Source organism: Dermacentor silvarum, chromosome 1 (genome assembly GCF_013339745.2).
Source record: "Dermacentor silvarum isolate Dsil-2018 chromosome 1, BIME_Dsil_1.4, whole genome shotgun sequence".
NCBI lineage: Eukaryota > Metazoa > Arthropoda > Arachnida > Ixodida > Ixodidae > Dermacentor > Dermacentor silvarum.
This window is the reverse complement of record NC_051154.1, coordinates 348,753,133-348,775,274: the sequence shown is the minus strand read 5'-3', so window position 1 is coordinate 348,775,274 and position 22,142 is coordinate 348,753,133. Positions and strand designations below refer to the sequence as shown.

The window sequence follows — 22,142 nt, the reverse complement described above, 5'->3', positions numbered from 1 at the left end:
ATCGTGCTCGCGCTTGGCGTAGGTGTTTCTCATTGTCGGGCCACTGGTTCAAACGCGTATGGTGTCACGCCAATCACCACTAAGTGATCAAAATTATCCATAACAGCGACTGAACTGTGCGAAATCATCCGGAAGGTAGTCGCAGTACCTGGTGAGAAGCTGTCACGTTGCGGCGGGCTCTCGTGGACCCATGGATTGACTTCACAGTGCGCTCAACTAATCATCGATGCGAGCCGGATTCGCCACGTGTCGCCCAGTAGCAGCTCGAAGTTTTTTTGCTAATAACGCGTTTTTGGTTGCGCCATGTCAAATTTCTTGTCGATTTTCGTGTTCTGGGTGTTCAAAAGTGTCAAATGGTGCTTATAACTCGATTTTTTTGGAAACCTGTTCAGTTTCCCTTTAAAGGTTGCCTGTGGCAGATAGCACAATTCTAGTTCATGAGCTGGTCTACTCAAAGAGGCAGACATTACTTGTACCAAAAATTGAAAGGCATAATCGACTAATTAACAAAACTTCACTAATTAAGTTTTTAACTAGTTACCTTATGACCCATATTGCAATTTACAAATTCTAGCCGTGGAGTTCGCAAGGCGGATCGACTTGGAACGAATTCTCAGGATGACACCAGTTTCAAGATATTAATTCCCGAACTTTGTGGAGAAATGCATTGGTGTTCCTGTTACTTTTGTGCTTCAATGCATAAAACACCGTTTTTTTTTTAAAAGTTACTCGAAATGCTGCGCTTTAATATAGCTAAGGTGTTCGCATCGAGTGAGACAGTTGCGGTGTCCACGGCAAGGATTGTGAAAATAAACAAACAAGAAACATTGCGCTTTGGAGGCAACATGAGCTTCCTTTTTGTCAGTAGTTTTCTCGGCGTCAGCATCTGTTTTGAGCGCGTCACTCATATTACATGGTGCTTCGGTGGTATGTGAATAGCAACAGCGCGGGCCGAGAGCCAACAGCGACGTCTTCGTGGATAGCTCATATGGTGACATCTTATGAACTGATAAGTTAATGGCCAGAATGTTTAATTTCGGGGCTTTCACTATAACAACTATTTAGAATAACGAACCATTTACCGTGGTCCCCTGAAGTTCGTTATATCGAGATTTTACTGTAATGTCCGCCTCTTCGAGTAGACCAGCTCGTGAACTACAATTGTGCTATCTGCCACAGGCAACCTTTAAAATTTTTTGAAAGTGTTCGCTGAAACAACCTGTATACAGGGCTCAAAGGGCATTTGGCAGGTGCTGCCACCCCGAGTTTGAAAGGTGTGTTGTCTTAAGCAGGAACAGCGATCAACACACCCAAGAGATAGTTGAGGCAGCAGAAATGGCATGAGGTACTGACAAAAGTGTTAGCACACCGTCCATATCACTATCGAATAAATAACTCGGTTATCCAGGAATTGTGCACAATGCTGAACAGTTGACAAGGTGTCTGCGTGGCAGGATTTGTAGGTTCCTTCCTGTATTCTTTTTTTTCCCCCTTGCTTCAGGGTGTAATTGAGCACAAGTTTGCATTAGAACTCCTGTTGGCAGTTTGTGCTTGTGTTGTGTCTTTGCGTATTTATTGTTTTTCGCGCAAAAAGTAATCGTGGATTATTGCCAGCTAACCCAGAGGCACATGCTGTAGGGTGGCATGCTGTATTGGGGATATTAGGCTGCTGCTATGCAAGTTGTCAATTTAGTTTTCCACTGCATAAGGTCTGTCAGACTGGGATAATGTAAAATAGCGCACCAGTCATGCCTCTGGATTTTGTGTCCATGCTGAGCTGGTCCTTTAGCGAAATATTTTTTGTAGGTCGCACGTATGCACCGATGTGAACCCACAATGCAGCTGTAAGCCAATTTCTTTTATTTTCTCTCCTGACAGAACTGCATCAAAGCCAAAGAAATTCTGTAGTTTGAGCAGTAGCAGGGACGAAGGCAGTAACTGCTGGAGCTTGGTTTTGTTGCCTTTGTGCTGAGAGAGCTATTCACTGAGCAGTGGCTGGCTGGTTTAGATGTGGCAAGCGAGAATTAAATATTTGGAGTGTCAAAATGCTATGTGTATCAGCTGCGTGACTGCACCCCTTGAATACTCTCCACAGTGGCTCAGCTGATGTAGCTTTCTACTGCCAAGCAACAAGCATGTGACAAAACACTAAAAGAGAATGTGGTGGCCAAGCTGCTTTTCTGAGCGAACTGTCTGTAGAGAAAGCAGGTAGCATGTGCAAGAGATTGCCCATTTAGCAATTACGTTTTTTTTTCTAGTCTGGCACAAAATACTGTGGCAGTATGGGGAAATTCTATTGGTATATTTAACTCTTTGTGTCAGCGCACCCTGGCTGTGATATGATTGGAGTGCAAGACAGCCTTGAAACTGGAAATGTAATTGGCACTGCATGGAGCAGCCGCAGCCGAGGCTCTGAAACTTGTTCCTGAAAGGTGTTCAGTTAGTGTATTCATCATTGCTAAACTTGTCCAAATTGCCTGGGGAGTGGTGCAACCTAATGAGGTCAGGCACCTTGTTGTACCACTTCAATCTTGTGTATGCGCGAAGAAGTTCGCTTATGGAATACCACATCACGTTTGCTCTTCCCTTTCTTACATGGTGTTGATACTATACAGGGTGTTTCAGTTAACTTGGGCCAAACTTAAAAAATATGCAAATGGTACGTAGCTGGTCAGAACCAAGATAATCTTGTTTGCCGTCGCTTGGAGATACTCAGATTATTTTTTTCATTCTGCCTAATTAGATAATTAGTCTTAATTATTCAACTTCTTAAATATTATAATTATATGAAAGGTGTCAATGAGAAAATTATAGAGCAACATGAAAAAATACCGATATAGCTTTCTGTTGCTCAATACGTGCTACATAAGTGTTTTTTCGAGCGTCAAACAAGCCCGCGAATACACGCAAAATTGCCGCGTTACTGGCCGCTCAAGGCACTTCGTGTGTATTTGCGGGCTTCTTTTACGCTCGAAAAAACACTTTTATGTAGCCTGTATTGAGCAACAGAAAGCTGTATTGGCAGTTTTTCATGTTGCTCTACAATTTTCTCATTGACACCGTTCGTCTAATTATAATATTTGAGAAGTTGATTAATTAAGACTAATTATCTAATTAGGCAGAATGAAAAAAATAGTCTGAGTATCTCCAAGTGACGGCATATAACATTACCTTGGTTCTGACCAGCTACGTACCATTTGCATATTTTTAAAGTTTGGCCCAGGTTACTCTAACTGAAACACCCTGTATAGTCAAGCCTGGGGCTTGCAAAGAAAATTTAGCATTGTACTTTTGGCATTATCATGAGTACAGCATGAAGCGTTCTTTTAATTTAGACATTTTAGTCAAGAACAGCTATTCTTGCAAATACTGTACATGTAAGCACCGGAGTAGTCTTGCCCTAGTGTATTACAGTCGAATCTCAATGGAACGAATGTGGATATAACAAATTATTGGATATAATGAAGCAACATAAAATATTTTTCACCAATATCAGCATGTAACAAATGCATGCTTATAACGAATATTGGGTCTAACAAATGTTTATTTTTTTGTGTTGGATGTGACTTCGTTATAATGGGACTTGGTTGTAATATGCATTTATATTGCTGGAAGAAGGAGCATGAGAAAAGGGCAACATATTCTAAGAGTTCTGAATGGCTGCTTTAATTACTAGGCACTGGATTTACTGGACATTTACTGTATTTACTCGATTCTAACCCATTGTAGATTGTAATGCACACCCAGCTTTCATGGTCAGAACAAGAAAAATGCAGTTGCAGCTCCCTTAAAGTGTGTTACCACTGATGAATTTTTTTTAAAGCGAATTGTTTTCGTTAGCTCTTACGCCCGTTTTCATGGTTGATGGTGGGCGGTCGGTGGTTGATGGTCAGTTTTCAGACTTTCACTGCTGGTACAAAACCGAGTTGCTGGGCACATGTGTCACCAACAGTAAATGTATCAGTATAAAAAAAACATATGTGAACATAGTTCTCACAGAATTACGAGTTCTAGATATGGCATTTGCAATGGCAAAATAAATATTGCGTCAAATTCAATTAAGTATCCAGGGCTATTCCAGAGGTTGGGAAGATAGATAATGGGCTACAGTGTTAACCCATTAGCTTCTGCATCTGGCATTGAGCTGGCCATGCCAGAAGAGGCCGAAGTGCAGGTAGATGGCTGGCACTGTGCTGGCCGCCTTTAAAGAGGAAATTTTGACAAGTTTTTCATAGATGGCAACACACTGCAACTATTTTATAAATTTTGGAGGTTTTGCACACTAGATGGAATACTTCTCCACACTTTGAGCAGAAGTGAATAGTAAAACTATGAAAGTTTCCCGCTCGCTCGATTCCGCTCTGTTGTAGCCGTTGCAACCACTGTACCAGGCTCGAAAAATGTGTACAGGGTTCCGAGCGGGCTCATTTTTTTCAGTACATACCACCGACCGCTGTGTAGCAGAGCCCTTCAAGGCTCTGCTTAGTTTTCAAGAGCCGAGCCAAAAAGTCCTAGCGAAGGGGGTACGGCAGAACTTGGCTCCATTGAAAACATACCCTGAAGCTGAAAAATACGCGCGACACCGAGCGCCTTCATTACAATAGCCGACGGATTTTTCGGATGAATTTAGGCCCCAAAATTTGATTTTCTGGACCAAATCATTCGTTCTGAGCCACACTACCCGATCTTGGGGGCCGCCATGTTGGAATTTCCGCTGGCTTGGCCAGGCTTTGCTTTCAGTGGCCTGCTCTATGGCCTCCAAGATTGGGAGTGCACACTATCAACCATGGAGGAAGGAAAGCGTAGGAGAGGTCCCGGCCAGCACGGACGTGATAAAGAAAGTGTGGCGGAAGTCACATGCTTTTTATCGCAAAGGAGCACTGGGACTGGTACCCCAAACGTCAATGTGGCCATAGCAACCGCGCTCCTGAAGCTCTCGCTGCTGCTCTCGGTCTCTGAAAAGTCATCTTTCTCGCAGCACATTCTGTTCACGAGAAAAGCTGACTTTGGAGTGTCGGGTATAAGCTTGAAAGTTGCGTTTTGGGTCTGTGAGTGTAAGTGTCAGCCAGCAACAGATACACTCAAGCAATCAAAGCGCGGGTCTTCGTTGTCTTCTTCAACGTGCCACGGAAAAACACAGCAGTGCGTCTGCTTTACTAAAACTGCTACTGAAGTGTAGTAGGCTTTGTTCTGACGTGCGTCGGTAGCACACACTTCCGGTGGCTCGTAACAATGCAAGTTCAAAGCTCGCGCCCATCTGCTTCGGTGAGCTGATTAAAGGCGCAAAGGGAGATGGCACACCAACATGGCTGCTCTTCTGGTTTCAAATATGTGATGTCAGGGCCTGTCCTGTTTTGTTTCTTTCCTCCATGCTATCAACAGAGAGCACGTGCCATCCTCTAGTCTCATGCCATGCCTGCTCTACCTGGGCTGACAAAACGCTCCAGGGGATGGCACTTTTTCCGTTCTCTTTCTTTTTATTCGGTCAGCACTATCGTCATAACCACTTATCGCGGTTCCTTCTTTTTTTATCACCGCCTGGCAGCATGCAGTTCGGTAGCGCGCAGTTCGAATTATGGATGGAGGAGCCGACGCATGTGCGAAATAACGAGTTGGTTCACCTATGACGCCTATGCTGCATGGCCAGATCGCGACAGTCAGTTCGAATTATCCAAAAGTTTGAATTAATGAGATGCGAATTAACGAGCTTTTACTGTAGTGCTATTATTGCACTGCTAGTACTCATTCACGGCACAATTCGTCGATATCATTTTTTGAACTCACAAACTTGCACATGTACAACTGCCCTCACGTGCGCCACAATGCATTGAACAGCTCTGCCCGCTCCACTCGTTACCACGAAGGCAGCGTCGCTCGCTTTTTTTTACATCGTAATACTCGTAGAACATAGCGCAAAAGCCTAATAATATACAAACTCCAATTTCAAGCAATAAGTATGCTGTAAAAACAGCCGACTTACTGGTTTTTGAGACTTTCTTTGCCAATTTAAAATTATAATTCCTACTTAAATCGCGAACAGTGTGCTGGATTGTGTCTCTATAAATCATAGTCATTTCATTTTCATCAACGTCGCACAACACATTCTGGCCAGTTGTCAGTCCCTTTAATAGAAACAGACTAATATTAAATGGTTTCCTGTGGTAGATATTGCACTTCTGTCACATCAGCTGGGTTACTTGAAGAGGCGGACACTACTTGCCAGGAAAATTGCACAGTAATGCTAGCTAAGAATCATAGGTTCGCTAACTTCCTGATTGATTGCTTTAGAGCACATTGTCCCGGTTGTGGAATTGAAGCTGAGCAGTAATGAAGTAATGGCCATTTAGTATAAAAGCTGGGCTTAGCACCAGTTTCGAGAAATCACTCCTCAAAATTTGTGGTGAAATGTTGAAATTCTGTTAAACACATATCAGTAGTCCGTTTTTCACTGTGCTGATAATTGCTAAGTGAAACATCAATCTATTTCATCTATAGTTTTGAGGACGTTTCTCAATAGATAACCTAGTGTATATAGATATCTGCCAATGGGATATGGGACCTACCCTAAAGTACCCTGACAAGCTTTGTGTGGCAGTGAGTTTTACTCACCAAGTTATCAATGGCTGCTCTCAACTACTACACGATAAGAACCTATCCTGACATTTTCATGGAAAGTACATGACAATACAGTGAAATCCGGATACTAATTCGAAATCTCTTAATTCGAATTGTTGGATAATTCCAACTGCTCTATTGGTCCCGGCAAAGTCCTATGTATTTGAATAGAGAAACACTCCTGTGAATTAGAACTCCAAAAACTGCTCCATGGTTATTTCGAACAAAATTTTGCACTCCAATGGACTTGCTTTTCGGACAGACCCAAGCCAAACATGAAGGTTCGATGCGTCGCTAGCTACCATAATGTCATAAAAATGACAAGGAAAGGCGTGCTTGCGCAGGAAGCCGAGCCCGAACCGGAGCAAGCAGAGCAGTGTGCACCCTGCTTTCCTATCCCGCTTAAAATTAACAGGAGCAGGAAGGAGACCGTAGCGTGCGCTTGATCACATTACCGCACCCCCTCACCATTTCTCATAGCCAAGTTGTGGCTTTGGGATGTCAAACCCATAATTACATTTTTTAAGCGAAGATTCACAGGCTCACAAATGTCGGCAGCGCGGCGGCGGTGGTGGTGGTGTCACGCTGAAAAGTGGGCCGATCCTGGTGATAGTGCAGAAAGGGTCCAAGCTCAAAGGCACATACCAGGGACAAAAAAGAGAGAGAGAGAAAGGAAGAACGAGAGAAATAAAGATAGAAAGAAAGAAAATCACCACGAAGGTCAGATACACGCATGACAAGCTTCGCTTACTCCCATTTTCTCGACAGGGGAAGGGCTGGTGATTTTTTCTTACAGAAGTGCGTGTTAGAAGCGAGTAAATACAGTACATGAGCATTTATCTATTCCTCTGTATGAAACGAAGCATTCAGTACTGAAGCTTGTTCTTAGTGAACATATCTGCTATGTGTGAAGGTTGCCTGAGCAGCTGAAATGTAGGTACACCAGTGTGGTTGTGCATTGCATTGCAGAAAGAGGAAAATGCTAAAAAGATTTAAAGCCAAGCGCTGTCTTTGAGGTGCATTACAGCTTACCCCTGGGCCCTCATGCACCTTCTTATTAAGGGTTCTTATGAAGGCTTGTGCGAATATCAATTTTGGTTCGAAGTGAATAGTAATTAGTGTTGAATAATTTGAAAGCAAGTAGGTTCAAATAGTTCTGGGATTTGCATAAAACCTTGAGATGAGAGCCAGATGTTAACAAAGAAAAGTTAGTTATTTGTTTTCAAAAACAAAAAACAAAGGACCTTTGTTCATCTATGGATCAGTTTATTTTCAGAGTGGCGTAATTCCAACATTTTCAAGCAAAAATGCAAGTTCGACATTTCTTACAACTCCAGCTGTACAGAAAATTTGTTTACAGGCTCTTGCTCACTGTTGTGCTTCAAATTCAAATTTTGTTGTGGTTGAGGCCATGGGAGTGATTCGTGTTTGCCAGTCATGTGTTGTCGCTATGCTGGGAAGTGCAACCTTGACTGCGTGACGCCGACAGTTTATGCTGTGTTGCACATATTCAGCTTGATGCATTTTGTCTACACGTGAGCTTAACGCATTCTGTTATGCAAGCGCTCAGACACAAATAAAAAAAAAAATTTAACTGTAAAATTGGGCTGTGGGTTATATATGCGAATTTTGCCTCAAGATTTAGGGCAAAGGTCCCTGTTATCAGCGTCACCGAGGAGGTGGGGATTAGAGCAGCTGGCCAAAGATATGACATGAACAATTTGTGCATCCATGAATGGAGACTGCTTTTACAAATGGAGGCTATCTTTACAAAGATTTGGGCATTTTATGCGGTTGTTTCTGCAGGTTAATACGCTCGGGAGTTTTTTTTATTTCCGGGTGGGTTGTAATAGGGAGTGTGGATTATATGCAGGAAGATCTGTATATTTGTTCGATTCAAATAATTCAAAAACTTCAAATATTGAAATTAGAGCCAAAGTGAATATCGAATAGCATAATATTCGATCGAATATTCGAAAATATTGAATGTTCGCACAAGCCTAGTTCTGACGATAGCTTTAACGTCATAGCAACAAAGCCTAAGTTTGACCTTTTCTTGGATGTCAGCTCTGCATGGATGCGGTGTCTAACTTTACTCAGATGTAGCTTACGCCAGTTGCAATCTGCACTTTGTTGTCTTGCATCTGACATCCTCCAAAGGAAACATTATCGTCATATATTCAAATAGGGCTTTTTTCTTTGGTCCTTGCAGACTTTAGGCAGAATTCTTAAGTTCTCATGCTTGTTTCTGCCTAATTTTGAGCTCTTGCATCTGATGAGAGCTTACAAAGAGAGGACTTTATGTTTATTGAAATCTTACGTTCAGTTTAATTACTAATGTACTGCCATTACATCTTTAATTGTTGCTGAGGAAAATGTCCGTTGAACTTTAAGGCATACATGTCCATTGCATATTTAAGAGGCTAGCATATTAATCTGACGTGGGCTCATAAATTTTTCCATGTCCAGCGTGATTAGGGACCAGAGGGCCTGTAGTTTGGTCAACTGTGTAGTGGTGTTTTGCCTTGCGAGATAAGCAAGAAAGCATTCGTACAAGCTAAATTTTTCTCTCCTTTCTCATGGCTTATTTGCATAGCCTAGCTTGCTGACCAGTGAACATTTATGTGCTGCTTCTCGGTTGCCTGTGGGCTCAGGGTAATCGTATTTGATGGGCACATGTCGCGAGGAGGCAGTGGCATTGCGCTTTGAGAGTTTATGGTTGGCTCTATAAAAATGGCAAAAGAACTTTGTTTGATGTTTCCGTTTTCCTCGTTAGTTTTGTTAGGTTGGCTGCAGGACATAGGCGATTGCATGCAAGCAAGCTGCATAGTATGCGCGAGTCTTGGTGGTGCTGCAGCATACTCTCTCCAGGTTTGGCATTCGTGAAGTGTATAAGTTGTGTAAGCCACAGGGAGCACAGTGCGGCAGGTTATAGAGAAAACGTTTTTTGCTGTGTTAAAGTAATGGACGGATGACGTCACATTGTGTGCTCCTCTAGGACTAACGCAGTAGTACATTCCTATCCTACCCATTAGGTTTACGTCACACGTTTGTTTGCATGAACTTTGACAACATACACTGAAACATCCGAGTGGCTGTCTAAAAAGCTTAAGCAATGCCTAGGTGAAGCATGCCGAGTAACTATAGACATAAGGCATCTGGAGGGGAGAGCAGCTGCCACATTCTATGTCCATGTGTGTTACCATCTTGCTGCTCCCATTCACTGGGTCAGAACAGTTCTGCCACTGTCTGCAGATTGCCATTTGGCTGTTTCAGCATGTGTTGTCTCAGATTGTGCGAACTAAGCATGGGATTGTTTGATTAGTTTTGCATGTTTAGTCCTGTTGATCTTCAACTACATACACTCCAGCGTTTGCATTGAGTGAGACGTTTCCTTGGGCATGTGTTGAACCAGAAATCAAAGCCCCCTTTTCAAATTTTGTTTACTACTGCCTCAACTGCACAGTCTTGAAAAAAAAAAAAAAGTCCTTTCTTCGTTTTTGAAGTTAGTGATTGGCCTTGTTTATGTTCTTTCTGCAGATTACCTACGGGTTATCTACCAATTGTTATGGTATTTGTGGCATGGTACGTTATATTCTTTTATGTCAGATGGGAGAGTTGTGTTTTGTCATTCAGGTCGAGACTGTGCCGTCATGCGTGCTCTTACTGACCTATGCCTTTCCTCTGATGCTCTGAACGGTTTCCAGAACCCTAAGGAAGCATGAGGAAACAATTTGTGCTTGCCCCGGCATGCAAAAAAAAAGAATGCATAGTGTTTGACTGTAGGTCTTCCAAGGAACTTTCCTCTCTTGCATGTTAGATCCAAGTGCAGGCATGCGAAAGGCTTCTAGCTTCTGTGAGCCTTCATTTTCACTAACGCGATGGCATGCGGCTCCTTTTGCATTGGTCTTAATGTGCTAGAATTTTGGACAGCCGTGTTGAGACCACTGTTGTTGGCCCCACTAACGCACAATGCCCAACTACAGGCCCACTCTTTTACTTGGCTTGGCTCTAGCAAGGTTATGTCACATGTGCTTTAGTTCATTGGCTGTCAAGCTCTCTTGCTTCTTTCTTCAAAACAAGTGTCCCATGTGACTGGCTTTGTCACTGCAGCACTTAGATGTTTAGTGTTGTTTTGCGGGTGTCCTGTACAAAAAAAAAAAAAAAAAAAAAGTCTTGACACCCAGTCGCCCAAAACTACTGTTAAATTATACTTTGCTGTGTATGCACCTGCTTGAACTGAACACTTCAGTGTTTAACCAAAATTAGCAGCATCTTGTGTGAGGCAAAAGTAGGCAATTTTATTTCTTTTAGGTGCATTCTTGTGCCATGCTTTAGTGCCATGCATTTACTGCATAGTGGCAGCCAACTCTGCTGAATGAGCAAAAGGTTTGACTGTTCTGGGTTTAACCAGTTGACAGCACTTCTTGCAGTTCTTGTTTATCATGTCATTGATGTGTCTGCAGTATATCGCAGTACAGTGCAGAATTCCTGTTTTATGACACACTGTCACCAATTTGTACTGGCACAAGGTTTTGTGGCTTATGATATGGTTAAAAATGTTTTAATTTTTTTCAAGAGTGTAGAGGAAGCATCACTTTATGCAACAGTGGCTGCAAATGGTTCTACAGCCACTAAAGAATTTGCTAGTCGGCTGCTTTAAAAATTTTTTAGGTTGCATTGGACATTTCGTGTCACATTGCCTTGTGCCATTTGACTTGAAGTGCTCTGCTAAAGTAGATATGCTGTGCCTGATGTTATTTTTAAAAATGTTTGCTTATCGGCAAATGTGTTGCCTGTGTTGGTTAGCAGCATGAAGTGTGTGTAAGCTCATTGTTGTTTGAGGTAAATTACATAGCCTAGCAGATTATGTGTCAGGTTATGCACTTGCGGAAATGAATGAGACAGGTTCACAGTCAATCTATTTTGAAGCTGTGCCTGGTTCGTTATTGATGCAATATCCTAGACACAGAATTAAAGGTGTACACACACGTATCTGACCTTGCAGCTTTGCATATCCAGTTGTGAGTGTTTTGCAGGAAACATTGAAGTTGTAACCTAGCTTAGAGCTATCGTAGTTTTCTGAAGAGTTGTGTTCTTGCATGTTTGCCCTGGCACACATGTCACGAGAGTCATTTGGTGACCTGACCAGTTTTGGTTAAAAATCAGCGCAGCTTCTTTTTAGGCTTGCATATTGCAAGTCATAGTTTACTTTGGTGCCTGCAAAGTTTTTGATGCGTAGAAATGGATTCTCTATTTGTGCATTTTCTCACGACTTGTTTTACTGTGGCGTGACGCTGCTGATTAAAACAAAAGCTTTGTCTTCAATTCAGTGCCATGATCCGCTGCATAGCCTTTAATGTCACAGTAGTAACTTGTCACCTAAAGTTGAAGTCTTTGTCGTTTGTTTCATATAGGTATCGATGCAGTTGGCTGCCTCTTTTTGAGCCCTTATTTCTTTTGTCAGTAGTCTCATAAGTATCTGTTGACCATACTGTTTCTGCTACTTTCTGCCTACAAAATTATTCTGTCAGTTTGGCAGCAGCCATTATATGTTGTAGCCTGTGCTATACAGTCGTGTTCTTACTCTGTGTTAACCACAGACTACTAAAGAGATTTAAGTTAGGCTGCGCTCACTGAGAACTAATAATAAACTAAAAGGAGTCCATAAGGCATGCGTATAATGCTCATTGCTTCACTCTTTCTTTTTCTTCTTGAAGGGACACTAAAGACAAATAAACATTAACCCCTTCCGTTCCACGCTATTCTGAATATTGACCAAAGAAGGCCAAATTATTTTTGAAGACCCTAGTTACCAACATGCTTTAAATCCTTGGAAAGAATAAATTCACTTCTGCTTGAGCTGTGCCATGAAATGTGGGCTGCTGTCTACCAAACGCACTACTAAGCACTGAGACGAAATTAGGCTTGTCCACAGTATCGCTAGAAAATGCAAAGTACCGCTGAGGAGCTCAGCTCGTCCTTGGAAGTTTTTACCAGGGGCGCGATCGCACAAGCTGCTCGCTTTTTTGAACGTTCGGTTACCCTCTCGGCATCGCGCTTTCGGCGGCAGCCGTCAATGTGGCCGGGCGGAACCACAGAATGTTGCACTTATCACGCTCCTGTCAATCATCAATCATTCGTCTGCTAGGAGTGGAATGGGCGACAAAGTCGTTTGCTTAGCTGTTTCCTTTGGAATGAATGGCCGTTTCACTCGTAGCAGACGATGCACATTACGTCTGCATGCAATGGTCGCTCCTCTGATAGTCTCGTCGTTGCTCGCCCAACCTCTGTGGCTGGTGTTGCGGGACGCATTTTTCGATATGAAGGCACATTGCGCTGCCACTTCTGTGACTGCTTGGTGGGCATTTTTGGCAGCAAGTGAGCCAGTGTCTTTGGAATGCAGAAGAAGGTCCTTTGTGCTCTCCGGTTTTTGTGAACCAGCAGTGTCGAAGTGCTTGGGCAACGCACCATTGTTTTGCTCTTTGCTGGCATCTGTTTTTTCCATATTATCACTGTTATGTAGTAGTCGCATGTAGTTGTATGAAGTTTTTGAACTTTGTCGCCATTCTACAGTGTGACGCGAGTTTCATTTGCGATCGCTATGTGGCTTTATCAAGTTTCTGCTCTCCCGCGACAGTGCACTCGCACTATCTAGTAACACATGGTTCTTGAACGTAGCAGTTCTGTAGTACTTTCCTGAAAAAGTAGCAGTTGTGTAGTACTTTCCTGAAAGATGGGCCCACAGTGTATTAGTTTGTAGGCGTGCTAGTAGATGATTGTGGCACGTTCTAGAATTTACCTCATCACCGCGAGCAAATCTGGAAAATTCAATGACGCATGTATGCCTAAGAAGCCAGACTCAAGTGGTCTTAATTTGTTTCGATGACACATGACAGTACTCACTGCTGTTGTCGTGATTTGAGTGTTGCTTGTCTTTCTGGAAAAAAGTTACACCTTCAGCACAACATGACATTATCAATGTTGAAATCATTGGTCAGCGATGCCATACACAGTCACAGAGGTGATAAAACACTGGTAGGCCGCAGCAACGCTTTCTGTTTACAACCGACAACAAGGCCGGCGCCAAGACAGCTTTTTCATGCCATCGCCGTATTCCAGATGTGCGTGCCTGCCCTAAGGACTGAGCCCAGCTGAGCACCACTTCCACCAGATATAGATGCTATTTCATAAAAGCAAAAAGCAGGCTGGCGTTGAGATGCACGCAGGCCCAAGTGAACGTTCTTATGCAGGGGTTCAACAGCTGTGCTAATTGCGCCATTTTGATACAATTTTGTATTTTTGCACTGAGCTGCGCCAAAACCGTTATATATGTTGAAATTGCGCCACGCTGCGCCAAAACGCCCGACCAGCCGCGAAATTTCTCGGTTAGGCTAGCTTTAGTGGGAAACAAAGGCCGCGTTGACAACGTGCAGCTTGGACATCTCCATCCAAACTAGTCCGATCCAGTAGCGCAGACGAGATTAGGGTGGCTAGAATGGCCACCCTTCTCATCCTTTCTAGCCACCCTAACGAGATCCAAACACATGCCCAGACGAGACGTTGGCGTGTTTGGTGGTGTGTGCCGAAGATTATTTTCGCTGCTGGTTGCAGTGCGGCGTGTTGTATATGCAGTAAAATCTCGCAGAAACAAGGAGTGCACATTGCTTGCAGTAACGAAAGCACTTTGCCATTGCCGCGTTGACTCAACAAGATCCCCGCCGTATCCGTGCACGCGGTCACGAGCGGAGTGGTTACGAATGCTCCATGGGAAACTCGCTTGTATGGTACAGCAAGCGACCCGGTGCTGACGGCATGAGCTTTGTAGGCGACGCAATGCACAAAACTAGCAAGGCTTCGGTCCCATGCGGCAACAGGCACCGCATTAATAAAACAGTCCCGATTTTCGCTGTACACCGCCGAAACGCCAAAAGATTGTCAAACAGTCGCTGCATGTTTCGACTACCGCCGGAACGTTGCGACACATCGTCAGCAAAAAAAAAAAAAAGAACCACTTGCGAAGAAATGCATGTGTAGTTTCCACATGTTTGGCAGAAAAAGTTGCGTGCAGTGCACTGCTGGGGCGCGATCGAGGGCGTTGTTCGGAGCGCGCATTCAATTTCGCCGGGTGCGGCCTTGGTCAACCGTGCACGGCGAAACTGAACGTGCGCTCCGAACAACCATCTCCGATCGGCAGTGCCGCTGCCATCACCTATGCTGCTAATGTGAATTACCATATATACTCGCGTAATGAACGCACTTTTTTTTCCCCGGAAATCCAAAGCTAAGTTGGCGGGTGCGTTTATTATGCGGGGTAAATTTTATGGCGTTTATGAGCAAGCGTTCTTTGTGGAACTGCTGTAAATTTGGGATTTAGTGCTCCAAAACGGAGTTTTCTTTTTTCTGTAACCTGCTCCAAATTTGGGATTTTCCTGCTCCAAAAATTGCCCCAAATCCTATTTTCGCTGTTGCACAACTGCTTATGTGATGATATGCAGCAATGACGACAAACAATGCTGTCCACATGCAATACCACCTATTGGCCAACAAAAAAGAATGAGGCTGTTAAATTGTTTGAAATTTCACACTTAACTTTTGCTATGCAGCTTATATGTTACGAGAGGAAAAGAAAGTTTTCAGCATGAAATTTTTTTTAAGCTCCCGTAACATTCTACTGTTAAGTAACTGTCCTCAAACGTCACCCAAATCGGCGACGGAAACTTAAGGGGCTTCGCTCGCTCGTCTATTGACTGTGCTGTCGCTCCTGTTCTCACAAATATTGTGGACGGTCTACTTTGTGACATAGGAGCCAAACTGTATGTTCAGAAAGCAAGCTGTTTGCGCGATCATGGCCCAGAAAACCAGGGACGTACCCAGCTCATCCGAGGCGCAGAAGGGGTTAAAGGGGTACTGATGCAAAAATTTCATATTCTGCTTTTTTATTTATCAGATAGTTGTCAAGCCCGTAACTACCGTGTTGTGGCAAAAAAGAATCTCAATTTGAATCCTGTTTTAAGGTGACCATTTCAAGATACATGCCAAATGGGGCGTGGCTTCTTGGCATAAGGTTTGTTTACAAGTAATTTCTTCACGTCACGAACGTTGGGGTAATGGTCACAAACTGCTGACATGTGCTGGTCAGCTTGGTCCAGTGATTGTAAGCCACACCGTATCTTGCCGTAAGCTGAATACAGCTGCATAAACCATTCCTTCCTCATTCACTCTGTGCTTCTCTGCATTCCACATGGGTAATAAGCCTGGTTCTCTGCTGTCGCTTCTGTTGGAATGTGCAGTGCCCTTCATCCTTCTCACCTTCTCTTCCCTATTTCTCGTCTGAAGATATTGACAAGGCGATCAAAATGCAGCTTCAAAAAGTGCACCAATCCATGCATCAGTGATACCACGTGATCTCTCCACCTACCAATTTTTGTGACGTGTAGAAGTTGCCTTTGGTTAAACAAACCCTATGGCTAGAAATTTGTTACGCTTTTTTAGTTCATCACATTAAAATATGTTAAAATTCTATACCTGCCAACTCCCAATTTGTCCGGGAGACTCGAATTCTGACCAATCCTCCCGATTGTCTGGACAAGGCCATAAATCCCCCGAGAAACTACCCCAACCATAGTGCAAAAAACAAAAAAATTGTCAAGCAGCGCAGCCGCATCATAATTGTCATTAGGCGCTCGGGTTCTCCTGACTCAAGTAAAATATAAATCTAAGGCATTTGTGTGTAGGCAGTGTAGGCCTAACTCAGTTTGCTTCAGATCGAGGCATGCGTTGAGGAGTGCACGTTAGGCAAAGGACTAATATGTGTTGTATAATGGCTGATTTCCTTAAGTTCGCTTTGCAGTTCTACTGTAGTGTTATGTGGTGAAGCATACTGAGAATGTAAAGGGGCCACTGTTTTGGGCAACGAATGTGTTACATACGGCATCTTCGGCTAGCCGTTTTGGAGTGCTCTATACCGCTCTGGCAAGTGGCGTTGTCTTCGGCTGCTTGAAAGAGGGTGCGTGCCTTGCATTCGGCTCACTCTTTTAGATTGCTCTCCTCTATCTTTGAGCGCTCTGAGTCCAAGCCCTGTCGTCGGAGCAGTCGTCGAGATTGAGAGCATTTCTAGCAACGTCATCACAACACAGCGTGTCTGCTGTTGGCGACTGTCCACTGTAACCTAGGCAACCTAGGCCACAACAGAGGCTTCCTAAGTAGGGGATTTGTCACAGGCAATTTGGATTGTGGAAGAATTGTGCATCCCCTTAAGCCACAATTTTTTCTTTGCATCTCTTGGCATTGAAGAAATGTTGCGATGTTTTTAGAAGTCTAATCCAGGCATCTGGATAGGTTCAGTGTTTGCCTTTAATATAACTTAGCGTTTCTCAATCTGTGAGCTGCAAACTTTATGGGTCTAAAAGATCTCAAGTGGGTTTGTGTGCGCCACGAGCATTGTGTATCATTTAAGAGCGAGCAGCACTTCTGGTGAAACTGCACGACAAGCTGTGTAAAACTGCTTTTACACACTGATCCATATCCACAAACATTTATGATTTTGTTGGAGAATGCATGAATTTTAGCTTTTCATTACGATTGTTGTATTTGCACCGATAATTTTACTATTTCTTATTTGTGTTTATTGTAGGGCAAAACATTCCAAAACAACACAAATATACATATGCTGACTGATTTCTCATAGCCTGATCACCCGGTCAGCAGCATCACCAACTTAATAATGAAAACATGGAATATTTTGTGAATGAACTTTATAAACATTTGTTTGCCTGTGGTGCACATCCTGGGCACGCATTTGACTGGGGACGGAGGCGGAAGGGGGGGGGGGGGGGGAGATGGTTTAGCAGGCCAGTGGTGTTGCGCTTCGTTTTATGCCAGGTATCCTAGTGTGCAGAAATTTTGGGTGGTGACGGGGTCCCATTTTCAGTGTGCCTTTTCCTGGCTATGCCCCTATATTTGTATGGTACTTCACAAGTCCTTTTGCGAAGGTGGCTTTGTCTGTATGTAGTGTTTCATCCATGTTTTCATTTCATCGATCTCGGATTTTGAGGTACCTTACAGATCTTGCATCACACTCTTGCCTTTTGTTGAAGCAAGAGATACTCTACAGGTGCAAATGACATTTGAATACAGGGTATTTCACGTAACGAACCAAAATTAAGAGTGCATGGCAGATGGATGGCATATTGCTTGCAGTCATTTGGGAAGTGGCCAATGTGATATAACAGTGGTAGGCCAGCAGCAGCGCTTTCTGTTTACAACCGATGGCAACGCCGGTGCCAATGGCTTTTCCATGCCATTGCCGTATGCCGGGCGCGCTTCCGCATGGACTGAGCCCCGCTGATCACTGCTTTCACCAGATATGGATGCTATTCCATAAAAGCAACAGGCAAGCTGGTGTTGCGACGCATGCAGGCCCAAGTGAACATTCTTATGTGACAACATGAGAAGAGTGGACGTCTATTGAATTCATCTGCACTTCCTGAACTAATTCATGAGGTGCCTTGCTTCGTTATTAGTTTCACCAGTTCAACGTGACGGTAACTGCATGTTGGCTTTTGTTTCATCCGAAAGGTAGTGCAGCGGTCATGCAGGTGGTGCCTTGCCGGTTTCACATGAACAAGAACTGGCACTGCGTGGCAGGAACTTGTTCAAGAAGTGCAGGGCGAATGGAATGGACCTGTGAACATGCAGTAACAGACAACATGCAGCAGACGACAAACGACGCTGTCCTCGTGCAATACCACCTAGTGGCTAAAGAAAAATCATGAGGTTATTAAATTTTAAAAAATTACGCATAACTTTCGCTGCATAGATTATATGTTGCGAGAGTAAAAGAAAGCTTTCAATATGAAATCTTTATTTTTTTTAAGCTCCAGAAACATTCTGCTGTTATGTATCGCCCGCAGTTGAAGCCCTTATTAGCGATGCAAGCTTACGGGGCTGCGCTTGTTCGTCTGTTGGCTGGGCTCTCCCTCCCGTTCTCACAAATTTTGCGGACGGCCCACTTTTTGACTTATGAGCCAAATTGAATGTTTGGCAAGCAAGCTGTTTGCGCGATCGCGGCCCAGCTAGCTGTGACGGCAGATATTTTGGTGGCGTCTGCTCAAGCCTAGTTAATTTCTAAGTATTAGCTGTCTTTGGCTCTTTGGTTGGAGTGTTTGGCCTCTGTTGCCATGCATCTTGTGCAGGCATTCTGCTGTCATCGTCACGCTGTCATCAGTGTGTTATCACCATGCAATCTTTGTCGTGCTGTCATCACTCCATGGCCATCATGCCATCGTCGTACCCCTGCCTTCATAGTCATGCTGTAGTCATTTCGTTGTCTTCATGTCATCTTCATCATACTGCTATTGTCACATTGTCATCATCATTCCATCGTTACAACTGATGTCGTCGTGTGGTCACTTCGTTGTCGTCATGTCGTCTTTGTCATGTTGCTGTTGTCACACTATTGTCATTTCATAGTCGCTCGTCATCTTGTCGTAATTACACACATGCTCACATCACACACAGCTGGGCATCTCAGCAGGGTTACACCATGAAGCTATCACAGACAGTGATCCGCCGATGGTATTGGCAGATTTTTTTATCAGTAAAGATGGACTACATTTTACTGTTTTAAAAGAGCCAAGGACTGAGCTTGGCAAGTTTTGAGAATTTTTCTGTGTCAGAATGGCCCAAATATGAGAAAATACTTTGAAATCTGACATCTCACTGACGCATCAGCACTGAGATTTCAAAGCGAAATTCAAGGATTAGAAAATTGCCCTTCATTTTCTCTTCTAGTAATCAACCTCTTGCCAAGAAATTAACCAAAATAGAGTGTTGAAAGAATAGTTATGTTTAAACTAATTTATTGCTTCTCTTAAATGTCCCATAACGTAAGATGTTTTTGGCTTGAAAATCACCATGTGTTGCGATCGCCGTAGGGGTGCAGCAACAGTGATGTGTTGCGTTTCTTTCAAGCTGAGGTGTGATGCTGCAAAAGCTGTGGCACTTGCCTTGTGTAAACTAGCCGATATTGGCAGTAGCTTATTTGAGTAGCAGATGCATAGGGTATTACCGGCCAGTCGCATTCCAGAGCATTGTTTTTTAGCATATCTGAGTACACTTGCAGTCAGAAGTTTGAGAGTCATGGTATTAGAAAGAAAAATTATCTAGTTGCATAGCCTGAAATTAGGATTGTGCTGCTGTGTTTATGCAGTCAAGCTCAAGCTGCACATGGATGTGACATAGTTACAGTGGTGGGTTTTGAAAGGGCATGTGTAGCTGTTAGGCCTCCAGTCTGCCTTCATTTGTTAGTCCACATCCTTTCACGCTTGTTCTTTATTATGTGAAGCTGTACTGATTGGTTCTGGGCTGCATGCAAATCCAAGACTGTTTATCAGTTGACACCATGGTCCGTATAAATATTTTGAATAAGAATGCACTTGACATAGATTTCCTTGATGCACACGAGTCAGATGCACATAAGTTGCAAGGAAGCTTAGTAATGGCATGTCATCACTTTTTTTTTAATTTCGAAAGCTTGCCCTTAGGCATAATGCAAAGCATATCAAAAATACACGAACAGACTTGACTCATGCAAAAAATCTAGAAGTGAAGGATCACTTAATTTTCTAATTTTACTAAGGTTATTTGAATGCCAGCAGGTTCCAGTCGATCGGACTATGGTACTAACTCTAGTTGTGAAACCACTATTTAGCACATTCATTCACCTTATTCAGTTTTGCCGGCAGATTTCTCCCCACTGCACACTGAAACATTTCAAATAGACAGTTAGTATGCCGTGACAAGTCCAGAATGGCAGTCCACCATGATGCTGCATGTGGAAAAATCTGAATGCGTGGTAAATGCAAAATTTCTGCTAGGTTTTGGCAAAGTTTAGCACAAATTGCATTCCCTGGTGCTTTACATTCCATCTTTCATCTGGGCTCGATTGCTATCTATTGTTCAAAATGTCATTTGTTTTGGACTCGACATGCTATGTTAACTGTACGAAGTCAAAACCATGAGTGCCGTCATGTTTGTACATTGTGCAATGGCTTGTGGGGTCTGTTTCAATATCGAATACCTAATTTCCTAATCTCCTTCCTCATTCCAGGATATAAGATGCCAAAAGAAATTTGCATGCCATCCTCGTTGTATTAATGTGTTGGCTCTTGATTGTCAAGCTGTCATGGTTAAGTCCTTTAAAAAGTTAGGCATCACGAAAAGGCTCATTGGAACTGAAAGTAGTTGGTTGGGCACACCGATAGCAGCAGCTTGACTAGCAACATGAAGGACTCTGTGTCAAGTGACAGCTTTAGTGAGTGGCTCTGAAAGAGTGGTTGGTTAGGCCCTGTTTAGGGAACATTACTGCAGGCAAGCAGTAATATGACGATAGTTTTATTGAGCAACTTGAAATTGTTTGTTTTTAACAGAGTATTTCTTTCTCAGTCCTTGTGATGTTCTTTTATTTAATTAGAATATAAGCCTACGCTCCTGCTTTTATTAATAGGGGCAAGAAAAAGAAAGGGTGCTCAAATTAAATAAAAATGTAATAATAATTTGCTAGCACTTCGTAAGATGATTCAAGAAAGAGTAAATTACAAACTATAGCTTTGTTCTGTAGTATCAGGTACAGATTATTAAAATGGCTTGCATGGTGTGATCTGCCATTCATTGGAGTCATGTCAGCAGTTTATCTCTATGCTTAATGTAACAGTCATTGGACAGTTTCCAATGCCTGACTTAGAAGGCAGTGATTGTTGTATTAAACATGAATGTAAATACAGTCTGTTGTTTTTTGACTAATCATTCCTTCTTTCTTGGTTAATGACATCCCTCAGTTACGATGACTCAACCAGACATAATTCTTAAGTTTTCAGTTTTTTGTTTTCTCCCTGATCATTGGTCCCAGTACAGCAGTATTCATTTCCTTGGAACCTCTGTTTGATTTCCCATGCTTTGTCAATCTATGCTCTCTCCGCTTTATCATTGCTGGTCACTCAGTCTCTTTTATTTTGTTAACCATACCCCTTCATCGTTTTTCTAATACTCTCTGCATTCCTGGTACAGCATGTTGTGGTTGTAGTAAATGTACATGTGCCAGTTCATGCATTCCGTGTTCCATGATTTAGCAGATGCTTCATTAATAGCACATTTTTTGGCGGTTTCCAATTAACTGGTCAAGTACTTGCCTTTACTTACACTTACCTCCTTTGTATTCCCTGCCATATTTGACAGATGTAGTCATATTGGATTGTCTGGCACTGTATCGGGTTATCTATCTTCTTTGGGTCAGCTCAAAACTGGAATGTGTAGCCATTGTTCACAGCTAGTTTTAATTGTGTAAAACTTCCCATGTTGTTTTTCTGTTACCTTTGATGGATAATATATATATATATATATAATCTTGTGAATTTTCCAACTGTCACATGTATATTGTTTAGTTGCCTCTGCACCAATACACATTTTCCTTGTGTACAATTAACTGATTCCTTAAGCAGTATCTGAATATTGGGTACTGTGAGTTA

At 42.9% G+C, this 22,142-nt stretch overlaps 1 protein-coding gene across 8 annotated transcripts in view; it reads left to right on the top strand.

Annotated features, from left to right (window-relative positions):
* The window catches only part of LOC119437407 (uncharacterized), a 408,649-nt gene that overhangs the window by 225,997 nt on the left and 160,510 nt on the right, over positions 1 to 22,142 (top strand). For 7 of the 8 annotated variants that reach the window (XM_049660503.1, XM_049660506.1, XM_049660509.1 and 4 more), the window contains exon 11: positions 10,156 to 10,200. The exons of the other annotated variant lie outside the window; for it this stretch is intronic. In XM_049660503.1, coding sequence (XP_049516460.1) covers positions 10,156 to 10,200 — 45 coding nt within the window. The remainder of the gene's footprint in view (positions 1 to 10,155; positions 10,201 to 22,142) is intronic. 8 annotated transcript variants of the gene reach the window in all.